Source organism: Phaseolus vulgaris, chromosome 8 (assembly GCF_051622355.1).
Source record: "Phaseolus vulgaris cultivar YP4 chromosome 8, ASM5162235v1, whole genome shotgun sequence".
NCBI classification, from domain to species: Eukaryota; Viridiplantae; Streptophyta; class Magnoliopsida; order Fabales; family Fabaceae; genus Phaseolus; species Phaseolus vulgaris.
This window is the reverse complement of record NC_143505.1, coordinates 14240879-14266153: the sequence shown is the minus strand read 5'-3', so window position 1 is coordinate 14266153 and position 25275 is coordinate 14240879. Positions and strand designations below refer to the sequence as shown.

Genomic DNA, 25275 nt, shown 5'->3' with positions numbered 1-25275 from the left:
GACTCTGTCTAATAACCCTCTATTTGATAAAAAAAAAGTCGATTGTGACACGTCTATCACCTTGTCAATGACTTTCTTAATCCTTATAGATATCATTTTTCCAATATTTTGTACAAGCATCTGACAGGTGAAATGGGTTTATACTCTTCTAGAGATTGAGGGTTTTCTGACTTTGGAATCAGCATTATGAATGAAACATTGCATCATTTTGGTATTTTCTCTTCTCTATGGAAATATTGTACTGCACCAAATACGTCCTTTTTCAAGTAATTCCCAGTGCTTCTTTACAAAGCTAAAGGAAACACCATCAGGGCCAAGGCTTTTGCTGCTTTCGCGGTTCCATATGGCTTTTTTAACTTCCTCCATCGTAAAAGGTTCAATCCGTAGCCTGTTATCTAAATTCGTTAAGGGTTTAAATTCAACATTGTCCAACTTAAATCGAATGTCCTCGTGTGCTGACATCTTGCTTTTGTAGAAATCTTTGATTATTTCCTTCACAATAATCAGATCTTCCTTCCAGAATCCAGAGATCAAACTATGTACTCCTTTAATCTAATTTCTCATTGATGAAGAATTGAATAGAAAGAAGACAAGGTGCAGTACAATAAGGAGGCTTAAGGAAACATCAATGGAGTTCAATGCCTTCCAAATGATGAACCAAACTCATGAACATGAGTGTCATCTCCTTACACAACAATTGAATAGTAAAAACACAAGAGCAACAAGAGAACAATGGAATTTGGTGCGGAATTTTAAACAATGCAAGAAAAAGACATTGAACCGATTAGAAACACAACACAAAGCAATTGAACCGGTTGAATTAAACAAGAACACAAACTACCGAATAGAAATGAAGAACAAACACAATTGACTGAATAGAAAACTAGAATAGGATGCGAAAATGGAAATGGAAGATGAAAGCAATAAGAACTTATGTGAATGAAGCCATGGAATGGAAGAACACGCCACATGGATGGTGATTGATCCAAGATAAGTGCAAGATGCCACCACTTGAGAGCTTCCCAAACTCACAAGATAAGACTAGTAGAAGAAGAACAAGTCTCACACAAATCTCTCTCAATTTGAGTAGAGTAGCTTTTCTTCAAATTCCAAATCTAAATTTACATGAGCATAGCACCTCTATTTATAGTGTGAGAGGGCTGAAATTAAAGTGGGAAAATTCAAATGAGAAGCATTTGAATTTGGCGCCTAATTACATGTCACAAGGGAGGTGTGACTTGGTTTCTTTCTTTGGCACCTCCTAAAACTACACCTACACCTTATTTTTATGTCACATGGAAGGTGTGACTTATCTTTGTACATTGGCACCCCTTATATCTATATCTACACCTTCCTTTTATGTTCTACTTAATTTCTACTCTAAAGAAATTATAAAAAGATACATCAATTTATACTCATCTATTATTGCTTGTGCTCTTGCTCTTAATAATCTTTTGAGGCATGATGGATGATGAAATCATGTGTTGGGCTTGGGCCTCAGTTTGGGCTTGGGCCTCCATATTAAGAACACTAATAGGAAGAACTTTAAATATTTTGGTCCTTGATCATTCCTCCTATTGATGACATCTTTATTTGCTTATTGAGATGACCCTTCAAGTTTAGCATCATTGGTCATCTTCATGTATTTTTGATTCACATCACTCATCCTTCTCCATTTAATTGATGCGTGGAAATATTTAGATTTAGGGTCACCCTGTTTAAACCATGAATCCCTTGATTTTTATTGTAGAAGGGATTCATTTCTCATAATAAGAACCTGTAATTGGCTCAAAAGCTCCCTTCTTTCCATAATCACATTTTCTTCAAGTTATCGACTTCGTCTAAGGAGTCTATCTCATTTACTCTCTTAGTGAGATCAAACTTGAGTTTGTCTATATACCTGAACACCTCTCTTTTCCACCCTTTCAAATCACTCTTTAACATTTTCAACTTGCCATTTAGTATTTGGAAGTTATTTCCCTGAACAATGTAGCTTTCCCATTTACTTTTAATAAAACTACCAAAATTCTTATCTTCATACCATATATCCAGAAATTTGAACAGTTTTGGCCCCTAATCTGCCACGTTTGATTTTAACACCAGTGCACAGTGGTCGAAAATGTTTCTGTTGATGACATATTGTTTGTTGCCTGACCAATGTTGCAACCATTCAAATGAAGTTAGGAACATATCAAGCCTACTCCTTGCCTTTCCATTAGGTTTGATCCACGTGTATTTTCTCCCAATGCTAGGGATATCTACCACCTTCATACTCTCGATGAAATTGTTAAAGTCTTTGATTTCTCTCTTACTACTTCTGCCACAGTTTAGCCCCTCCTTTCACCATCATTTCTTATTGAATTAAAATCCCCAAAGACACAACAAAAGTTACAAGCTTCCCATATTCTTACTGCTTTTATAGTTCATCCCACATTTTCATTTATAGTTCATCCCACATTTTCATTTTCTCTTGTAGGTTAGAAGATGAGTGTTTACTATAACAACAAATATATTGATATACAATAAATGTGTATTTCTTCTTATGTTAATTTATCATCGAGTGGTATAACATATTTAAAGTTATCGTGACTTCAAAATGTGTCCTTACTTTCAATTTAAAATCTTATATATATATATATATATATATATATATATATATATTCCGAATTTGGCACTTTAACTACCTAGTTAATACTTTGTTTTAATTTTATTCAAACGTTGAGATTGGTTACACTGTAGTAGACAAGAGAACATGTCATCGTTTGGTGAACTAATTATAAAAAATAATGGATGATGGATTTGATAATGTTGTGTGCAACTTGCGTATCAACCATTTCTTTTATTGAAGTACGTTACGCATTTAAAACACTAACCTATTTTACTTAGGTATTTGTTTTTATATTAATAGCGTGCCAAGAATGTCAAATATGTTTACAATTTAACTGTCTTCACTATGATTTGTACGAATAATTGATAGAAATTTAACTAACTGTCAGACAATTCATGTTAATTAATGATTAGCTCTTAATTAATTCTTGCAGTGGAACTGAAACAAGTTTTATTATTTCAAGGGATAGTTTTTATGAAGCATTTCAAAAGTTAATTAACAACGTTTTGTTGTATAGTAAAATTTAACAACATATTCTAAAATTAGTCATGCTGTCAATGAATATTCATATGATAAATTTGTACAGAATAAATTTGAATCATCATTCTTAGAAATAAAATAACCTTTTGATTTAATTGTTTATTAAATCAAATGATTTTTTTTTTGTTAAAATTGCATTACAGCTATCCATTTCTATAATTTTCTTTTTCTCTCATTTTGTTTCCTTCCATGTATTGGTGACAAATACTATAATTCACTTAATTACAAGATGACAATTGAGTTTCTATTCACTTTACATGTTTTTTTTCCTTACACTTTAATGTAAAACGAATCTTCCTCACTTGATGGAGACGAGGGAAAAAAAATATTGATTCCTTACATTATATTATTATATATGTAGGCGAGGCCCAAAGGGGGAATTTAATATTTCATATCATCTTATGAAAGCATCTACGTGAACTGCATATATTAATTTATTATAATATGATCAAAGCATCTACATCAACTACAGTTACAAGGTTCCAACTTGGGAAATTCACAAAGGACTTCTCTTTTCTTTTGGTTTTTGATTATTTTTCCATGAATGATCTAAGCAGTCACAGATGTTTCCACAGCAAGGTTTCCAGGGTAAGCAACTTCTGATTTTATGTCATCTTCCCATAGTTCTGGCACGGCCTCTCTAAGGTTGTGGATGCTCTCTAATGCGTAATCTGCTCCTTTAATTCTCTGAGATTTTCCAACCTGAATTGTAATCAACAATTAGAGGCTCATTTCAGTTTCCTACACAATAAGGATTGTCTTGTGGGGGCAACACACTAATATTCTTGTTTTTATGTGTTGGACCACTAACATTTATGTATGATGTATAAGATTATATACGTATGTGATGTCCCTTGCATAAAATTATTGGATTCCTCTTCATTATTAGTTTGGCAGTGTTCCTACTACTGAACAAAATTACCAGTGACTTACCAGCACAGTGTGAAGACCCACACGTTTTCCAGCTTGTATGTTGCGGACACTATCCTCAAAGAACAACTGAAAGTGACATAGGAAAATCCAAAATGTCAGAAAATAAGAGTCAACAAAACTAAGAATCTAAGTGAAATAAGATGGTTTTTCTTACAGTTCTTTGCGGGTTAAGGTTGGCTATCTTGAGAGACAATTCAATGGCATTTTCTGATGGTTTGCAAATAATTGGTGTTTTAGGCAAAACTGTGTTGGGATTGGGTTGAGAAAAATGGGCAATGATGTCAAAGATTTGTGAGCCACTAGCATTTTTTTTTGTGGTTGGATTGGTTGTGCTTGAAACCCCCATAAACTCAATGTCATCTTCATCATCAGAGACAGTGCTTTTATGGATTGGATTAAGGGTCTCAAAGCATATGATTCCTTCAAAGCAGTCCTCTAATCCAAGCCTGCTAAGTGCCTTAACTGCATGGACTTTGTCTGAGTTTGTGAAGATCTAAAAAGAAAAAGACAAAAGAGGTTTTATCAGATTATTTTCATTTTTTCTCGCTAGAATCTTGAGCAATTTCTATTTGGTCAAATATAAACAACTTACTAGTTTCCTATAGGGCAGGCTCAGCAAAAGGTTCCTCAGAACTTGGTCTGGTTTCAAGTTTTCGTAAGGTAATCTTCCATGAACAAAACTGTAACACCAAGAGTTCAAACATCAGTATCACCACTAGAAAACACTCGTAAGGATATCAAACGGGGGTAAAAACAATCAGATAAATAAAAGGTCTTGTATTGTACCTGTGATATTCATCATAGTCAAAGTCATATCCAATTGCCTGCATTGACAATGAAACAAAACAAGCATAAGTTATCAAAGATTTCTGAATTCAACAGTTAATTCTAATTTTGAGCAAGGAGTTGAAAGCATTGAAAAACTTAATCATACCCTTAAACCAGCCATAGTTGTTCCATAGTTTTTGTAGAGGAGGTTGGACAAGTCATCAATTTTGCTTTTCTCTATGCCAAGCTTTTCCACCATATAGTCTAGATCAATGGTATCACTCGTGTCAAGGATATCCATAAAGAGCAAACACATTACCCAGAACATTATTCGCAAAGAGACACTCACCTTTAATATTTTGGCCACATGCATTTGCAATACCAGTGCTTAGTGGATACAAAGTATCATCTAAATCTGCAGCACAGTGTAAGAGTTATAATCTTAACCGCACCCAAATTAATGAGGTTTCATAATTTGCAATTAATCAATGAACTGTCTCACTAGAAGACTCACCAAAAAGAAGGCAATCATATTTTGGTCTCTGGTTCTGTCTGAAGCGGTCCTCGAACTCCATTTCAGGCAGAAAACCTTAAGAGACAACAAAAGGAAGTGAACACTTAGTTGCATGACAACATGAACCAACCAAAATTTATATAGGGATTCCTTGTGATTCTCAGCCTACTAATGTTGATGGCTTTACTTATTTTTAAAAAAATGCTCTTGTTTACTCGGATTAGCACTGATATAAGCTAAAGCACCATAAAGGAAGACAATCACAGTGTTCATCCAATCCATTGGAGATAAAGCTTTGCTGAGATTCTGAGTGGACAATCCACAACCAAGTAAATAGATTAATTTAAAAATAAATGTTGCAACAGTACCCCTTTGGGGGCACAGAATTTAAAGAAACATGAGAGGGTTCATAAGCTTCCTTCAATTATTATAACTATAAAATAAGAAAATAAAAAAGGACCCTCCAGAAAAAAGGTCAATCATAGAACGGTTCAAAGCCAAAAACCCATTATTATAATCTTTTGAACAGAGTTTGAGACACAGAAAATTTCTTTCCAAAGTGCTTAAACTTTTGGAGTCACACAATCACTCATTCATCAAACTTTCTGGATTCAACGGAATATAAAACCAAATCACAACACTCAGCAACAACGTAATTTTTTTAAAACTGGGAATAAAGGGAAAAAAAAAAAGAGTTAACACGTGTCTGCATATTAAGATCACCAAATAAGTTGGTGTGTTCACAAAAACAGAGGTACGGTTCTCAATTCCGACCATTTGTTCATATCATCATGAATTTTGAGAATTCAAAAGGAAAAACCTCAGGCTTGCACTCATGGCAATAAAGGGTCTTTGGTAGAATCATTAAGAAGCCATGGTTTGGATGGAATACGGGCAATGAGTGAAGAGTGAAACAGAAAACTTTAGTGTTCTATGAAACTATGCATAAGAAGAATTGAAGTAATTGGCTTACCAGAAACAGAAAAATGAATGGGGTGTGGGAAAGGGTGTGGATTAGGAAGAAGCAAAGCTTAGAGAGAAATATTGTAGTACAATGGTGTTGAAGGATGCAAGGAGGAGGGGGAGGAAAAAGCAATGGCAAAGATGAGTATTTATAGGAAGCCAAGTGCAGGGGATCATTGGCTATAATATTATATAATTTATTATTTATTTTTCATGGAGAAAACTTAGTAAATTGTATGTATATTTCTAAACTTAAGTCAAATGTAACAAATTGAGATTTGGCTTATTTACAAAATAAAGTTCAATAATAATATTTAATTATAAATTCAATTTTCAATATTTATTTTTAATATTAAAATAATTCTGGTTAAAATAGACAAATTATACTTATAAATAACTATAAAAAATTAATAACAATGATTGTTAAAAAAACTATATATATATATAAGGTAAATTTATTGATACTAACTAAACTATTTTTTTTTCATATTAATAAATTAAATAGTTGACTCTTATAAATAAAATTGGAGAGAGTACGAATTAAGAAAATATCTAAATATATATCAGTTTAAAATTAATTTGTGTACTTTATATTCTAATTATATATAAGGCATGCATGCTTCAAAAGTGATTCTATCGTCACCGTGTTTTTTTTTTCCTTTGTTTACCGTCACTGATGTTCATCACACGTTAGTATGATTCATGGTGAAAAATACTGTTCTATATGCAAAATATTTTTTTAAAATATCACTTTCAAAAGCCATTTTACTTTATAACTTTATTTATTTTTATTAGGAAGTGTGTGTAGTGTTTTTAAATTAATCTCATCGATGTTTAAAACGAATAATAATACACTAGATCATTTAAATATTGACATAAAATACAAGGTATACGACACAAATTTATTCAAAACTTGAAATTTTAATTGTTTCTACTCTGGTAAAAGATTTTAAAACTCTGTTAATTTATTTTTAATTAATTGTTAATTTTAAAAGACCATGTTGCAGGAAATACTAAACGAATAAGTATAGGAGAAAGTTTAAAAAAAAGAGAGAAATTGATACCTATTTTCGTTTTTGTTTAATTTTAATTTTGTTGATTATTGTACTTTTCTTCTATATTTAGTACGTTCATACCTGTGTACACTCTGTCTTCTTTATTTTTTCTACATTCAATATGAACATCTGTTTAATAATAAAAAAAAACATATATATCCATACACACACGTGCTGATATAAAGAAATTAATCAAAAGCATTATATTTTTTTTTTTGGTACAACCTTTAATTAATAAACTAATATTAAACAAGATAGGTATGTAAAATGACGCATTGAATTAACATGCAAGTGTGGTATAAATAATTGTTACGTGAGTTTTGTTAATTTATTGAAAATAATTTAAAAAAATGGTTGAGTTTTGTTGGGAAAGAATTGTTGTGTATAATTTTCATGAAGTTGCTAAAAGAGCAAAAAGAAACAAATAAGAGGTGCATAAAAAGGTTCTTTAGTTCTTTTGATCCTTTCACCTTTTGTTTGGCTGATATGAAGCAGATACACGCAATAAAGGGTTGAAAAGATGGTAATTAATTATATCATGCATCACCATGTTTTGTCCACAATTTTTTTCTACCTAGCTTTGGTGGCACCGCCATAACACATGGTCAATATTACACTCAGAACACAGCAAAAACACCTCTTCAATACTTCATTATTGGGACACTGCTCCCTCATATGGAAGTATCTTCTGTGACAAAACCATTTAAAAACCACCAGTTTCAGAAGGGGCAATAACAATCTTAGCCGTAATCACCTTTTGATTTGCAATAATGTGTATTAACCAAAAGGGTATTCACCCTTTTGTGTATTGGACTCTTTTTTACCTAATTACATCCCCTACAAGGTAATCACTGCTCAAACACAAAGTTGCATACAGCTCAATATTAACAACAACACAAAAATATATTTTGGGTGGTTAATTTCAATGAGTACCTCATTTATATGCAATTATTTTTATAATTTTACTTTAAAATTTTTTAAAAATCTATAATTTGGTTTCATTCTTAATTTTACATATTTTTTTAAGTTAAATATGTTTTTTATATGTTTTATTTTTTTTATGAAATTAATTTTTTTCTCTAATTAAATTTTAAACCTCATAAATATTTGTATTAAAATATTATTTAATTTTTTATTTGAATAATGTAATAAAAATGTATATAGAATGTTAAAATATTTTATATTGACTTATATATTAATGTAGATTTTATAATATTACAATACATGAAAAATATATTTATTTATTATTTTTTTTTTTTATGTGTTATCCTTTATGAAGATGTTAGATCTAGGATTCAATTGAGTTAAATGGGTGATTAGACTAAATCTATAGATATTTTATAATCTAGGAACTAAAATTATGAAAAAAATACCAAAATAGTAATAAAAGTTAAAAGAATACCAAAATTTTAATGTAATGAATTTTGTCATTATATTTATATATAGCTTAGGTAAATTTTGGAAATAGGTATTTTGGGAATATAGGATCTAAAATAGTTATATTTTGAGAAGATATTTTGTGGCATTTTGGTGAAAATGGAAAGATGTGCTTGTTACTTACAAAAGACCATTAATCTGGATTGTTCTGGATGGTTGATACACGTAAGTGAAGCTTTAAATATTAGGAAACAGCTTACAGCTAATAGAGGCACTACCTTTGTGTCCTTTATACTAAAGACAAAAGTTACGGTTTGTGTTCTGATTAATGAAGAAGATCCTCTGTATATTTCTCATGCACATGACATGATCATGTACTAACCTAATCGAATAATTCACCACATTTCTCTATTTTTATCACCTACACTTTGTCACCACATCTACATTTTTAAATGCCTATGGTCGGTAAAATGTTTTAAATTTCTTTAGCCACTCAATGTACAGTAAAATAATCGTGATCCATGTGTCTTAATATGTATCTTACACACACACTCTCTCTGAATCACACACAAATCAAATTATATTACATTCCTCTAATTTTGGAGTTTGCACTAAACTCTCATACTTTGTAACGTTTAAAGAAATTTCTAAATATTTGTTGCAATGTTTTTCATACATTTAAAAGGGAATTAATGTAATTTACCATGTTTCAATAAAAAAATTATTGAAAAATCAACTTTAAATCTAACTCAATCTTACCAAGTTAATTTATAAAGTGAGATTTGCATTCACTTATATACTAGAAAATATTTTATCTCTAGTTAATGTTTAATCTACTCTTACGTCAAGCCTTCTTAAGTTGTATGTGAAAATATATTACAGGTGGTCTGGTGATGAACCAATAATAAATGACCTGATTATTCTAATAAACTCTCACTAAGATATGTTCTCGATGACTCTGATATCATTTTAAGAAATAAACTTTAAACATAATTCAACCTTATAAAACTGACTTATAAATAAGATTTACATCCACTAATATATTATAAAATATTTTTATCTAATCAACAAAAGTTAAAGTTATAAAGAAAAAATATAAAAAAAAAATAGAGGATAAATATAAGGATAATTTAGTTTTTATTACTTTTTTCTAGAAGGGGCTCGTAATGTGTCACATGTTTATTTGTGATACTATGATTTCATCTCATGCTAGATGATATGAAGAATATCTTGATAATAATTCATTGCATATGAGTCACTAACTTCAGTATCTCACATCCCTTGAATTGAATTACCCCCGTGCCCTCACCCCTTTAGTTATTGCATCACTATCACCTAATAACAAGGTCAAGGATGAACCTAGTAAGGGAAAATGAAAATATCCAGTTTCTTTCTTGTGGAAGGGAAGTTCAATCATATCAGAAGACAGCTGTTTCTCAGTTTATCTCCTGCCTCTTCGATTCAATATATATACATATAATTGTAGAGATTTTTTTATAGAAGAAAAAAAATAAAATGAGTCCAATGTAATAGATAGATATTTTTTTATCGAAATGAAAATAATGGATTAATATTAAAGTTATGTTGAGACAAAAGTAATGCAAGAGAGGTTTTTTTTAAGAAATTGGAAAAAAAGCGATAGTCATATTAAGATAATGTTACAAAAACACACATGAAGAAATGAGTTATTTATCAAGAGTTAATGATTTCTTATTAATTGGGAAATACTTTATGAAAAGTTAAAAGTTAAAACTAAAAGATAAATGGGCCATCGGCAAAAAGTAATAAGTTTTTTTTTTATTCCTTGTTCATTTTTCTTCTCTTTAGAAAACTTAAAAGAACTTTAAAAGATTCCGTATTTCTAGATTTCTTTTATAAAAAAGCATTTTGTGTAATGTAACATTGTTATTATTATTATTGCTCAATTCTATTTCTCTAAACAACATGAATAGATTTATTTTATTTTGTACTTTAAAAACCAAATGTTATCCTTAAAAATAACTATAAAAATCTTTTCAGTAAATACAATGTGTTATGGATTTAAAACATTTTTTTAATGTTAAGTGTAATGCATTTAAATAATGTTTAATGCATTTAAATTGAAAGCCTTTATAGGTTGTTAGTGTAAATTAAAGAATCCATAAAAATTATTTGCCTTTTCTAAAATTTATTTTTACTTAAAATATTTTTTTTTTAGTTATCAAATTTTTATTGAAAACAAATTAGCAGATTTAGTGAGATTGTGTTACAAAGTTATACAAAATAGATAATCTGATTAGTATTAAAGATGAGGCTTAGAGTTATATGAAGATTAGTAATAGCAGGGTACTTATAACTAATTATTTTTCTGGGTGGTAAAGAAAAGAAAGTTGATGGATCCTAGTTTGACAACTATCAGAGTTCTTAAGTATTAAACAAGTAAAAGATTTCATAATGGGATTTTATGTACTTATTGATGAGGAATTGAAGACAACGATCTTGGATGAGAGCCATAAGATGCATATAGACATGACTCAGATGTATTAGAACCTGAAGGAGTCCTTTTAGTGGTTCGACATGAAGAGGGAAATGGTTTAGTATGTCTCTTCTTATGTGACATATTTGAAGGCCAAACATAAGAGACTTAGAAGAATATTACAATAATTTGATTTTTTTTAGTGCAAATAGGATATTATTGTCATGGATTTTGTTACCAATTTACCAATATTAGAGAGAGGACACGATGCAGTTTGGGAGCTAGTGATTGATTGATGAAGAGTGCACATTTTCTTTTAATATGTTTGAGGATCTCCATCGTGAAGCTTGCATAGTTGTATATCATCGAGGTAGTGATATTGAATGATGTGCCTTTCGACATTATATTAGATTGAGATTCGATGTTTACATCCAAGTTTTGATATATTATGTCTGATGTTTTAGGGACACTGTTGAGAATAAGTTTTTCTTGTGATGGATGGTTAGTATGATAAGACAACTCAACTTTTATAAGAATAGTTGAGGACTGGTATGCTATATTTCTTGGGTAGTGGATAACGTTATGCCTTTGGGAGATTTCAAGTACAATTTTAGTTTTCATGTTAGTATTAAAATGGCTATTTACAAAGCTTTGTATGGGAGAAAGTGCAAGATTTTCCTATGTTGGTATCAAGATGGAGAAGTTATGATGGTGAGATAAAAGGAAGCGGTCTTTGGAGTTTGTATACGGGGATAATGTGTTTTTCTAAGAGTTACATCTATCATGGGTGTTGGGAAGGTAATGAGATCCAAGAAGCTGTCTCTTAAATTCATTAGATCATATCAAATTCTTAGATGAGTTTTATGGCTTATGAGATTGCATTGTTTCCCTAATAGGCAAATATGCACATGTGTTTCTTATTAGCCGAGGAAGTACATTTGGATGACTTGTGTGTCAAAAATGATCTTTGTCTTTTAAGGCTAGCCATTCAAAATTGAGGACCACCAGGTCAAGTAGCTCATAAAATAAGGTCATCGATATGGTGAAAGTATTGTGGGATGCCAAGTATGATGAGTATAAGGGAGTTGCAAAAGAAAAGGTTATCCTTATATATTTTCTTATAAGTAAATTTTCAAGAACAAAAAGCTTTCTTGTTGAAGATAATGTAAGAACCAAGTTAATTTGTCTAGGAGTTTAAATGATTTAAAAGAGGTGAAATAAAAATATTTTATTAATTAAGATGAAAGGCTTATAAATAGAAAAATATAGTTATTCAAACTTCATTTCCTAAAATCCACACTCTCTTAAAAACACATTTCCTTTGTATTCTCTCTAAGTTTCTAAGTGATTCATCCATTCTTTTCAAGTTTTTCCTGAAGGTGCTAGTAGAGAGAGAATATAATATTTTGATCGAAATTTTATTTAAAGTAAGTTTCTCTTTGTCCCTTTTTCTTAGGATAGTTGCATGTTGGGTTGTTTGCATGCCTAAGAATATGTGCTTGTATATGAGATTTGATGAGCAAAGATGAATCTTTGCTAGTCTACAGTCGTAATGATATCTTTATTTTGATGATTAGGGTTTCCTATGAGTTTCTTATGCAAAAAGTTGGACTTATTGAAGTTAGACTTAGATTTAGAAAGAGGTGGGAAAGGTTGGTTTGTTAAAAGTGTAGGAAATTTTTAGTGTCAGAGAGAACTAACACTGAAGATGGGAGATTTTAATGAAATTACTTTTCAAAATCTACAAGCCTTTGGACAAAAAAAAATGAGTTATATTCAATATTAGAAAGGAGAAGTTGAGAGGAAGTATGTACTCTAATGTGAAATGCCATCAATGGAGCATTAAAGGGTGAAAAGGTGAAATGATTAATCTTTAATGGCAACACAGGAAGTTTTTGGTTGCTAGAAATTAAAGGAAATATAATTTCTTATGGTTGCAAATCATATGGGAATGGAGAAATTATGCAGTGTCTTGGAGTGTTAAAAGTAATTTGTTAAACCTTATTACATTTGGGATTGTATCTTTTAAAAGTCAAGAGAAAGATTATATCTTGTTTTATCTTTGGTTTTTTTTCACCAACTAATAGCCTTTTGTTTTGTTAAATATATAAGTTTGTAGGATCGCATTTGTTGGTCTATGCATTATAGTTTAATGCATGTTGATGTATAGTATATTTTAATTTGAGTGTGATTTGGATGACTCAGATTAGTTTAATAGAAGAATGAGAATAATGATGTTCATTGAATTGTTCTTTCGTAAAGTGTTGGAACATCCCTGAAATATTATTTTTAATTTAATTATTTTTAGTTGATAGAAAAAAATCATCTCTTCAATTTCTTCTTCAAACTTATTTTCTATCCTTAATAATTTATTTATTTATTTTCTTGTGCTTTATATTTCATTTCTCAAATATTTTATACTCAAATTCATTTCCTATCCTTAATAAATTATTTATATGCTTTCTTGTTCTTATTTTTTTATTTCTCGTTATTTAAATTTTATAAATTTATTTTATTTTATCCTTTAAAGACCATGTTTTACTTAAAATTAACCATAAAAATATTCTCAGCTAATTCAATTGTGTTATGGATTTAATATTTTTTTCGACATTTAATGTAATTAAATTGAAAGTGTGTATAAATTGTTATTTAAAAAAACAAAAAAACTATAAAAAATGTTTTTAAGTTAAAATAATTGTATTTTAATTATCAAAAAATTCCATCCATAGTAATATTTTAAATTTTCAAGAAAAAAAAAACTATGCCATGTAGAAAAATGAAATTATAAATATTGAGCAACAATCTTAAAAAAAAAACAAATTGTCATAATAATAACAGAACAAGATTCATGATTGCTTATAGAAATCCATGAATCGGGTTTTACAATGATTTCTCTTTGAAAGATTAGAAGATCCAAATGATCCCATTTCTTCCATTTTTATCGTTTTCGTGTGGGAGCTAATGAGTAGAGTCACAAATTATGAATTGTCATTTCAGTTTTTGTTAGTGATATATACTATAATAACACGCCAAGATCCAATGCTTTTACGTAATCTAATTTGTATATAATAAAATTATTACAGTACTTTGGCATCCATCATCTATGCACCATGCCCCACAAATGCACTGCACAAAACAACCACCAACAAAACCCATAATAATAGTAACAATAATATTAAAAAGTAGTAATTATCCATTAAGAGCATATTATATTTAATTTCATAAATATTTCCATAACCTTTGGTTGCGTGATGATCCAGCAAAAATTTATTTGTGTATGATTGAGGGGTTTGAGAAGTACAAAGTGTTTTATTAAATATGTTATTTACTAAAATAATAGCACAATTATTTTCTTGTAATTTGTGCATTTGAAGTAAGTTTGACTCTATGCCCAGTTTCAAAGCAAACTTATATTATTTGGTTAATGCAGCAAAAGATCACGAAATTATTTTATTAACCTAAGAATGATGGTTTAATTCTTGGACCATTTGACAGATATGCGCATATGTTGTTTATTTTATTTACAATATATATATATATATATATATATATATATATATATATATATATATATCATATATAGAGATTATACTATCAATAATTAAGTGAAAGGGGCCGTACTAAATGCAAAACATGCCACGTTTGTTTCCCTTTCTTTTTTTTTAATGCGAAGGGAGCCAATAATTGGAACATAAGATTACATCAATCTTTGGAAAAACCACAACTTGAGTTGAAGAAAAGAAAGGAAAAAAATAAAAAATAAATATTCAATCACTTTCTCAATTAGATTCTTATATATATCCCATAGAATTATATGTTTGTTAATTTTTAGTTTTGGGTGAATTATTTTTATTATTTTGTCTCATTCTATCACAATTATATTTTAAATTTAACCCATTAAGTTAAAATTTTATATATATTTTTTGCTTGTGCATTTAGAAAAAGCGTGTGGAAATATAAGTTAATTTACTCTTATGTTGTATTTGAATGATTAATTTGGGATGAAATACATTTGAATCCACTTATTAGTGTGGATTTGGATGTGTGGAAATGCAAACAAACATGATTTTTTCATCCTTGCACGTGATCGTGGATGAACAAAAAAACCATATAGATAATTGAAGAAAAGCAGTCTTACCTATGATTCAACATGATAAAGATATGAAAACTGAAAAAGAAAATTGATTATCCTAGCAAGCAAAATCGATTTTGAACTATTTTTCAATGGAAAAATCGATGTTGGAGGACATAATCGATTCTCAGTGCATTTTAATTGGATAATCGATGTTGACACTAGGCTGAATCGATTTTGAACTGATTTTCATATGATAGTTGATGTTAACACTAGGAGAGTTAATTTTGAACTAGTTTTCATATAATAATTGAAGTTCAAATTGCGAAAATCGATTTTAAACATTTTTTTATGGGATAATCGATTATCCATTGCCCATAATCGATGTTGACATTGGGAGAATCGATTTTTAATTCATTTTCATATGATAATCGATGGTGACACTGTGAGAATCGATTTTGAACTAGTTTTATGTGATAATCGATGTTCACATTGCCAAAATCGATTTTAAACATGTTTTTATGGAATAATCGATTATCCCTTGCCCATAATCAATTATGGATAATTTTTTTTTGAAGTAAATCAATTTTCTAAATTTTTCTTTAATACATTATAATTTACTACATTAATATTTATTTCACAAATATTTTTTTATACAATTATAACTCTAACACAGTATTATAAATAATATTATAATTGCAAAAAAGCTATAATTCATAAATAAATAATCCACAATTATAATTTTTTTAAATAAAGTTTTCGACAATCATAAACTTGTTCCAAAAATTTTACATCATTCGTATTTTTTTTTAAATTAGCTCTAAATCACCAAAAATAATGTTTTAGTTAAAATTAACTATAATTCACAAATAAATCAATAAAATTAATTTTTTAATAACTTTTAAATACTATGAAAAAATTGTAAACTTACATTTTTATAAGAAAAAATACAAGGAAAATTATCATTTGACAGCACATAGAGTTGTATACAACTCTTGATGTGATGAATTTAAAAATAAATATATATAATAAAGGATATATTTATAATTAAATGGCATGAAAATAACATTATTATTGGTTTGTAAAGTGAATGTAGGAAAAAAAGTGGTTGTCAATATATCAATGTCCAAAATATAATTTCAATCATACTCAAAATTTCATTCACGAAACTCTTATAAATTTTTTCTACATTTTATACTCTAATTACCTTCATTCAAACAACATCATTTTTTTTCACAGTTTTTCTAACAACATTCAAAAAAAGAACGCACAGAACTTTTCAAAGCCCCACCAGAGTAGTTTTCCTTTTCTTTCTCTCTCTTTCTCTCTCCTTTCTCTCTTCATTTTCTTTCCCAATTTTAATCTATTTTAGAATCTGGTCGGACCACGTTGTAGTTGAGGAGTTAAGGAACATTTCCCGATCAAATTTTCAAACAAAGTAAGTTTATTTTTGCTCTAAAGATCCTTTGTTCTTTGTTTTTCCTTAGAATTTAGTCATCAATCTTGGTGGAGTCAGTTGAGAAGAGTAATCTTCTCAACTTATTCTACTACATACTAAATTTCTGTTTTTTTTTATAACTTGCATTAGGCCCTTAAATCTTAAAGCTTATCCAGACTGGGAGGATAAAATTCTAGAGGTTGCTTGGAAAGCAAGCAATTATGGTAAGGGAAACAAAATTTAATTTTTTTAATAACACTCTAGGCTAGAAGATCTGGATGTGGAAGAGACGTGGTCCCAATATTCAATTTCTCTTGCAGGGATGTTGTGTGTTTATTTATTGTATTGTTTGCTTATATATTATTTAGACTTGTATAAATATTAGATTTTGGTGGTTTAGTATTTAAGTGTTTTTTATGTTAAATATACTTTTGAATGTTGTGCATTGCATTTTGAATGATACTGGATGATGAAAATGGTATAGAATTGAATTCATACATTTGGGATAATGTATGAACTGATGTTTGCTATGTATTAAGTATTGATGCTTGTGTGGTAACAGAGATCTCTGAGCTTCACTGATGATCTAAGTCACATATACTAAGATATCAGGTGCTGAGAAGCTGATGGGAGAGTTCATGTCCACCGTGACATATGAGATGCACGACTTGGGTTGTATTAAACTTACTCTTATCCTTTTTTTTGGATTTGCTGGTAATCTTTGGATCAAGTGTTAGTCTCTAATAGGAGTTACTTAATACGGGTCTTCTTGTAATAGCATTACTTTTTTTAAACAAATAGACCCCCCCTGCACGCACCAGTATTTTTGTTTCTTCCTTATCTCTCTTTCCCTCTATAAATCTCTCCCTTCTCTCTTAATTTCTTCTCTCAATCTTCATCTATTATAAAATCTGATCGGACCACGTTGTAGCTAGCGAGTTAAGGAACATTTCTACCCGATCAGATTTTCAAACAGAGTAAGTTCATTTTTGCTTTAAAGATCCTTTGTTCTCTGTTTTTCCTTAGAATATAGTCATCAATCTTGGTGTGGTCAGCTGAGAAGATTTATCCTCTCAACTTATTCTACAATATACTGAATATTTGTTCTGTTTAGATAACTTGCATTAGGCTCGTAAATCTTGAAGCTTATCTAGCCTATGGGGAATAAAATTCTAGAAGTTGCTTGGAAAACAAAAAATTAAGGTAGGGGAAGCTAACTTTAATTTTTAATAGCACCTTAGGCTAGAAGATCTAGATGTGGAGGGGACATGGTCCCAATATTCAATTTCTCTTGCAGGGATGTTATGTGTTTATCTAATGTGTTTTTGTTTATATATTATCTAAACTTGTAAAAATATTAGATTTTGATGGTTTAGTATTTAAGTGTTATTTTTTTTATGTTAAATCGAGTTTTGAATTGTGGTTCGTGTTTTGAATGACATTGTATTATGAAAATTGAATGGAATTAAGTTCATACATTTGGGATAATGTATGGATTGATGTTTGTATGTGTATTAAGTATTGATGCCTATGTGGTAATAGAGATCTCTGAGTTTCACTGATGATCTAAGTCACATAGACTAAGATATCAGGTGGTGAGAACATCTTATTATTGTCCTGAACATTTTGAGAGAAAAACAGTTATATGTTAAACTTTCAAAATATGACTTTTAGATGTCAGAAATACAATTTTTAGGACATGTTATATATGCATAGGGAATATCAGTAGATCCTTCTAAAGTGGAGGTTGTACTTCAATGGAAGCATCCTAAAATTGTTACGGAAATTATAAGCTTTATGGGGTTAGCAGGATATTACAAGAGATTTATAGAAGGCTTTTCTGAAATAGTGGTTCCTTTGACCCAATTGACTAGAAAGGATCATCCTTTTGTATGGATTGAACAATGTGAGAGAAGCTTTGAAGAGTTGAAAAGAAGGTTGACTAATGCTCTTGTATTGACAATCCCTGATATCAATCAGTCTTTTGAAGTTTTTTGTGATGCTTCCTATCAAGGATTGGGTTGTGTTCTGATGCAGAATAAGAAAGTTGTGTGCCTACGCTTCTCTTCAATTAAAGGTGCATGAAAGAAACTATCCAACTCATGATCTAGAATTGGCAGCAATTGTCTTTGCTTTAAAAATATGGAGATGATGACTCTCTACGCAAGTGCACCGCGTTTGCCAAAAGTAATAATTGTCCCTAAGGACGGATATCGATCCCACAAGGAACAGTGAATTATAGAGTACAATAATCGCTAAATATAAAAACATAACAATAAAAAGATTTTTGAATTAATTGTGTTGGCACTGATCAATAAGAAAACAGACAAAGAATTGGTTGCTTCAAGTTGAAAAAATAGGGATTAGGTTTTATCTTTGTCACTCTTGTGTATTTTGATTAGCATGTCAATATTAAGTTTTTTTATTGAAATTGATGCCCGTACAAAAATCATTTATATTGATTTCTCGCATATAAAATCCTTAAGAATGTTCCCTAACTATTGATCCATCGCATAATTATAAGAACAACTTAGAACGAAGCTCAAACATTAATAGCAATTAACATTTTAAGTCTATCCCTGACACTCAAATATGTTAAGTATTGTTGTTTAGGTCCAAACCCTAAAAATACCTCCTAGTCAGATTTAAGATTCTCAATTTGTCACGGAAAATTAAAAGTAAAACAACAATACCAATAATCAATCAAGAACTGAATATTAATATATAAGATATCACCTCAATACATAAGAGTTTGAGCAGATTACTCCCAATCCCAAAGGGTAGAATTATCCACGCTTACTTCAGCACCTTCCATTCTCCCAATTGGGTTACAATTCACTCTATGGTGTCTTCCTCTCAATCTGGCCCCCTAGAGTTGAGCCTCTAGCCCTCTATTTATCCTAGTTTTCTAGGGTTAGGTTGCTTCCTGTGTCGTGCTAATGGGCTAAATGATAAAACATAAAAAGGCCCAATCTTTCTTTGCATCTTTTTTCATTCTGGGACCTTTCAACTTTCTCTTTTTAGCTCAAATTATTCTCCTTTACTCCAAATCTTCAATCCTCCCTAGAAATCTGCAATTAACACTAAATTTGGGAATAAAATGTTCTTATTCAAATAAAACTCATAAAAAATATAAAAATGTATAAATTCATAAATTAGGGATTATTTTATATGTAAAATAGCAATAAATCCTTATAAGTGCCTTTATTTTAATATGAAATATTATTGAAATTAGGCACTTATCAGGAGACATTTTCTTTATGGAGTTAGTTTTGATGTGTTCGGTGATCATAAAAGTTGAGGTATTTGTTTGATCAAAAGGAGCTTAATATGAGGCAGAAGAGGTGAATTGAATTTTTAAAGGACTATGATTTCCAGCTAATATACCATCCTGGGAAGGAAAATGTTGTTGCAGATGTGTTGAGTCGTAAAAAGATACAAATGTTGTCGCTTATAATTAGAGAGCTAGCATTGATTGAAGATTTCAGGAGTATGAATTTGGAGGTTTCCATATCTTCAAATTGCATTAGTTGTAATACACTTGTTATAACTAATGAATTTCTAGAGAAGGTGAAGGAGAAGCAAATGGAAGATTCAAAATTGAAGAACTTCATGGGCTTATTAAATATTGACAAAGTTAAAAACTTCTCTTTAGGGGTGAATGGTATTTTGAGATTCAAAAATAGAATATGCATATCAGAGGATAATGAACTAAAGCAAACAGTGTTATCTGAAGGTCATAAAAGCAAACTCAGTTTACATCCATGAATGACCAAGATGTATGAAGATCTCAAGAATTCTTATTGGTGGCATGGCATGAAGAATGATGTAGCCAAGTTTGTAGCTGCTTGCTTGACTTGTCAAAAATCAAAGATTGAACATCAACGGCCTGTAGGCATGTTAACTCAGTTAGACATTCCAGTGTGGAAGTAGGACAATATATGAATGGATTTTGTTACCCACTTATCACGTACTTTGAGGAAGCATGACTCTGTTTGGGTCATAATGGACAAGTTGACAAAGACGACACACTTCCTACCTATAGATTTGAGAATTTCTGTGCGAAAGTTGGCCCAGATTTACATAGATGAAATAGTCAAATTGCATGGTGTACCCTCCAACATAGTTTCAGATAGAGGTTCCAGATTCACTTCTAGATTCTGGCAAACACTTCAAGAAGTTTTGGGGACTAAATTCAGACTTAGTTCAGCATACCATCCTCAGACTAATGGACAATCAGAGAGAACCATCCAGTCCTTAGAGGATTTGCTTAGGACTTGTGTGTTAGATCATTTGGGCAATTGGGATGAAATTCTACCATTGGTAGAGTTCACCTACAATAATAGTTACCAAGCAAGCATAGGAATGGCTCTTTTGAGGCATTGTACGAAAGAAAGTGTAGGACACCTCTGTGTTGGTTTCAGGATGGTGAAAGTGTGTTAATTGGACCATAACTAATACAACAAACTAATGAGAAGGTCAAAATGATTCAGGAAAGATGGAAAACATCTCTCAGCAGGCAAAAGTCTTATGCAGATCAAAGAAGAAGACCTTTAGAATTCTCTGCGGGTGAGCATGTCTTTTTGAGAGTTACACTGTTCACTGGTGTAGGAAGAGCACTCAAAATCCAAGAAATTGACTCCTAATTTCATAGGACCTTATCAAATTCTCAGGAGAATAGGTCCTGTGACTTATGAAATTGATTTGCCTCCTCCTTTAGCTAACATTCACAATATTTTCCATATATCCCAGCTAAGAAAGTATGTACCTAATCCAGCCACATTTTACAGTCTGATTTCATCCAGGTGAAAGAAAATTTGTCATTTGAAGTGAAGTCAATCAGAAATTTAGATTCACAAGTGAAACAACTTCGTGGAAGAAGTATTCCCATGGTGAAAGTATTGTGGGATCTCATCTCTGGAGATTCCACTTGGGAAATTGAAAAGGAGATACGAGCATCATACCCTAATCTCTTTCTTGGTAAGTTCATTTTCAAGGATGAAAATTTTTGTAGTTGAAGATAATGTAACAACACTTTTTCTTTAAACAAACAGACCCCCCCTGCACACACCATTATTTTTCTTTCTTCCTTATCTCTCTTTCTCTCTCTAAATATTTCCCTCCTCTCTTAATTTCCTCTCTTAATCTTCATCTATTTTAGAATCTGATCGAACCACATTGTAGCTGGCAAGTTAAGGAACATTTCTACCCGATCAGATTTTCAAACATATTAAGTTCATTCTTACTCTCAAGATCCTTTGTTCTCTGTTTTTCCTTAGAATTTAGTCATCAATCTTGGTGGGGTCAGTTGAGAAGATTAATCCTCTCAACTTATTCTACTATATACTGAATTTTGTTTTGTTTGGATAACTTGCATTATGATCTTAAATCTTGAAGCTTATCCAGACTGTGAGGAATAAAATTCTAGAAGTTGCTTGAAAAGCAAGCAATTAAGGTAAGGGAAGTTAACTTTAATTTTTAATAGCATCTTAGGCTAGAAGATCTGGATATGGAGGGGATGTGGTCCCAATATTCAATTTCTCTTGCTGGGATGTTGTGTGTTTATATATTGTGTTGTTTGTTTATATATTATCTAAACTTGTAAAAATATTAGATTTTGATGGTTTAGTATTTAAGTGTTGTTTTTTTTTAAGTTAAATAGACTTTTGAATATTGTGGATCGTGTTTTGAATGATATTGTATGATGAAAATGGAATGCAATTGAATTCATACATTTGGGATAATGTATGTATGGACTGATGTTTGTATGTGTATTAAGTATTGATGCCTATGTTGTAACAGAGATCTTCGAGCTTTACTGATGATCTAAGTCACATAGACTAAGATATCAGGTGGTGAGAAGCTGATAGGGGAGTTCATGCACGTCGTGACATATGAGATGTACGACTTGGGTTGTATTGAACTTACCTTATCCTTTCTATTGGATTCGCTAGTAATCTTTGGATCAGGTGTTAGTCTCTAGTAAGATTTACTTAATACGGGTATTCCGGAAGGCGTCATATGTTATTATGTTTGTTGAATATCCTAAATGTGTAAATCATTGTGAGATTTATGTGATTGTTTTATGTTAGGATTTGAAGAAGAATGGAAAATTCTGAAATTGATTCATGTAATTTGGTTTTCTCTTTTGATTTAATTGTGTATATTATAAAATTTTATTTTCACTAGCTTAACCTTTTTTTTCTTACTGTGTTTTGAACTGTGATAATTGTACTATGTAGACAAGCAAATGATCATACAGGTATAGGAGGTCTTGGAAGGCTTTAAGATGTTTTAAACTTTATATTATAGATGTTTGTATTTCTATAAGCCGTAATTTTGTAATATGAATGTTTTTATTTTTTACATTTTTCCACTTCTACCATTAAATTTTATTTTTATTATTTATTTTTCTCAATTTTCATTCTCCTTATTTCTCTCCTCACAACCAAACATGATATTAGTAATTGTTTCAGTTATTAAATACTTCAAAAGTATATTTTATTAGTGTATCTTCATTTTCATTTATTTTTTCATATTTTATCGTAATACTTTTAATTTTTTTTTGTATATTTTATTAATAGTGAAATATACAGCCACATGTTAAACACATAATAAGAAAATTTAAAAGTAAAACCACGTCAAAATCATGCTATTTTTTTAATTTAAATAAATTAATGTTATTTTGATTTTATTTAAAATTATTTTCACAATATGTTAAATATGATGGCAGAACATGATAAAAGAAACTGAACGATAAATTTGAAGAAATAATAAAAATAAATGAATGATTACGTTTTAAATAAAAACAACAACTCTATATTTTTCTACCACATTTTTTATTAGTCAGAAAATTAAGGCGTTTTCTATTCTGAAAATATTATATATTTTTATTTTTATTAAATACTTAGAGTATTAAATAAAAAAATGATGAGAAAATATAATATTTATGGAAATGTTGGCACTTGTGGTGGATGTGGGCTGCACTTTGCTGTGTCCTCTTTGAAAGTTTGTTTTCCATCTTTCTTTCACTCAATAATTCCAACCACTTTGGTTGGCTATGATTGTGACATTTAATTTGCTTTTATTTCTTAATAAAACTACTATTAGTTAATCTAAAGTCTCACCATAAACATTATTTTTGTTGCTTGAAGTAGCATGGAATTGAATAATAGACAAAATATTGAAGATAAAAAAAAGTTTTAAATGCCAAAACGTAATATAAATTCAAAAGGGCAGATTAAATAAAATTGCTCAATTATATTCCAACTTGGTCATCCCTCTATTAATTCTAAGAAATCAAATTAATTAAGGATTGTTTAAATTATTTTTTAATTTTATAAAGTATTTTATTTTAATAATTTTTTATAAATATGTATACACTATTTTATTAATGATTATTTTTCTTATCAATCATAATATTTATTTATAAATTTATTTCTTGCTTTTTATACTTTCCTATTTTTTTATCTTTCTTTTTTCTTTTAGATGTAAACTCGCTATTATTAATGGATGTTGTTGTACTTTATTGAAATTTAAACTTGAATACTTTTATATATTTATTTTAAATCTTTAGAAGTACATTGAATCTTTAAAACTTGTAAAATAATGTATTTCGCTATTGTAAAATTATGATATTATATTTATTTCATATCATTTTATGGACTATTTAATTATTATTGTTGTTGTTATATAATATTAATTCAGCATAACTAAATCATTGTATTTTGAGTCAGTGTCTCCGTTAAATTAATAACTATTTTAAAAGTAATGTCTAAGATTATGTGAAACATGATATATTTCTTTTAAATAATTATTAAAAATTATTATTTGTTAAATATAAAGCAATCCACTATATTCTAAAACCCTTCTCAATTTTATATTATAAATAAATTATTATGGTATAAATATACAAATACTACTTTAATTTTCATACTATTATATTAGTCGATATTCATATTGTCTCTGTTAATACTTTAAAATGTGTTTCAAAAAGGTTATTATTAGTTGGAAAATGTTTAGCCCCCAAATTCTAGAATGCAACTTCTCATTACTAGTTAGTTGACTTGGAAAGGTACACAGAAGAATACTAGAGAGTTTGATGTGGAAATCAATTAAATATAGTAACAGAAAATGTCACGAACAAGAATATTTTACTTTACTTTGACTTTCAGAATATGAATGTTCTTAGATTTCAATGTTTTCACATCATGCGATGGATTATTTTAAAATAAAATACGTTTAATTAAATTGAAGTAGCTTTCAAATTAAAATTTGTCTTTTTAACTCGATTTGAAAGTTAAAAAGGTTATTATATTTTTCACTTTTTCTGTAAAAGAAATATTTTCTTATTCTGGATCCTTTCTATCGTACATTTCAACATATTCTGAAAAAATATCATACATAATATTTATAACTATTAATATTATTATCATTAATAATTTGTTTGTCAATATAATTATGATTATATTATTTTTTATTTTAAAGGTTGTTGATTTCTTTCTCGAGTTTGTTTTAAAGATATTTGGATGAATTAAGAATAAACACTTTAA

General features: G+C 29.6%; 1 protein-coding gene across 2 annotated transcripts; it reads right to left on the bottom strand.

The window, feature by feature from the left end:
• Positions 1-3560: 3560 nt before the first annotated feature.
• LOC137824424 (Haloacid dehalogenase-like hydrolase (HAD) superfamily protein) lies at positions 3561-6474 on the bottom strand. 2 transcript variants are annotated; one of them, XM_068630067.2, is made up of 9 exons: positions 6337-6474; positions 5364-5438; positions 5199-5264; positions 5016-5113; positions 4868-4905; positions 4674-4761; positions 4236-4574; positions 4082-4147; positions 3561-3850 (listed from the first exon to the last, which is right to left on the bottom strand). In XM_068630067.2, exons 2-9 carry the CDS (start codon positions 5422-5424, stop codon positions 3698-3700), a joined length of 909 nt encoding a protein of 302 aa, XP_068486168.1. In that variant the 5' UTR covers positions 5425-5438; positions 6337-6474; the 3' UTR covers positions 3561-3697. The 2 variants fall into 2 exon arrangements, with proteins under 2 accessions (XP_068486168.1, XP_090149921.1); XM_090293795.1 differs by lacking the exon at positions 5364-5438 and having other exon boundaries at positions 6337-6393.
• Between the last annotated feature and the right edge of the window lie 18801 nt (positions 6475-25275).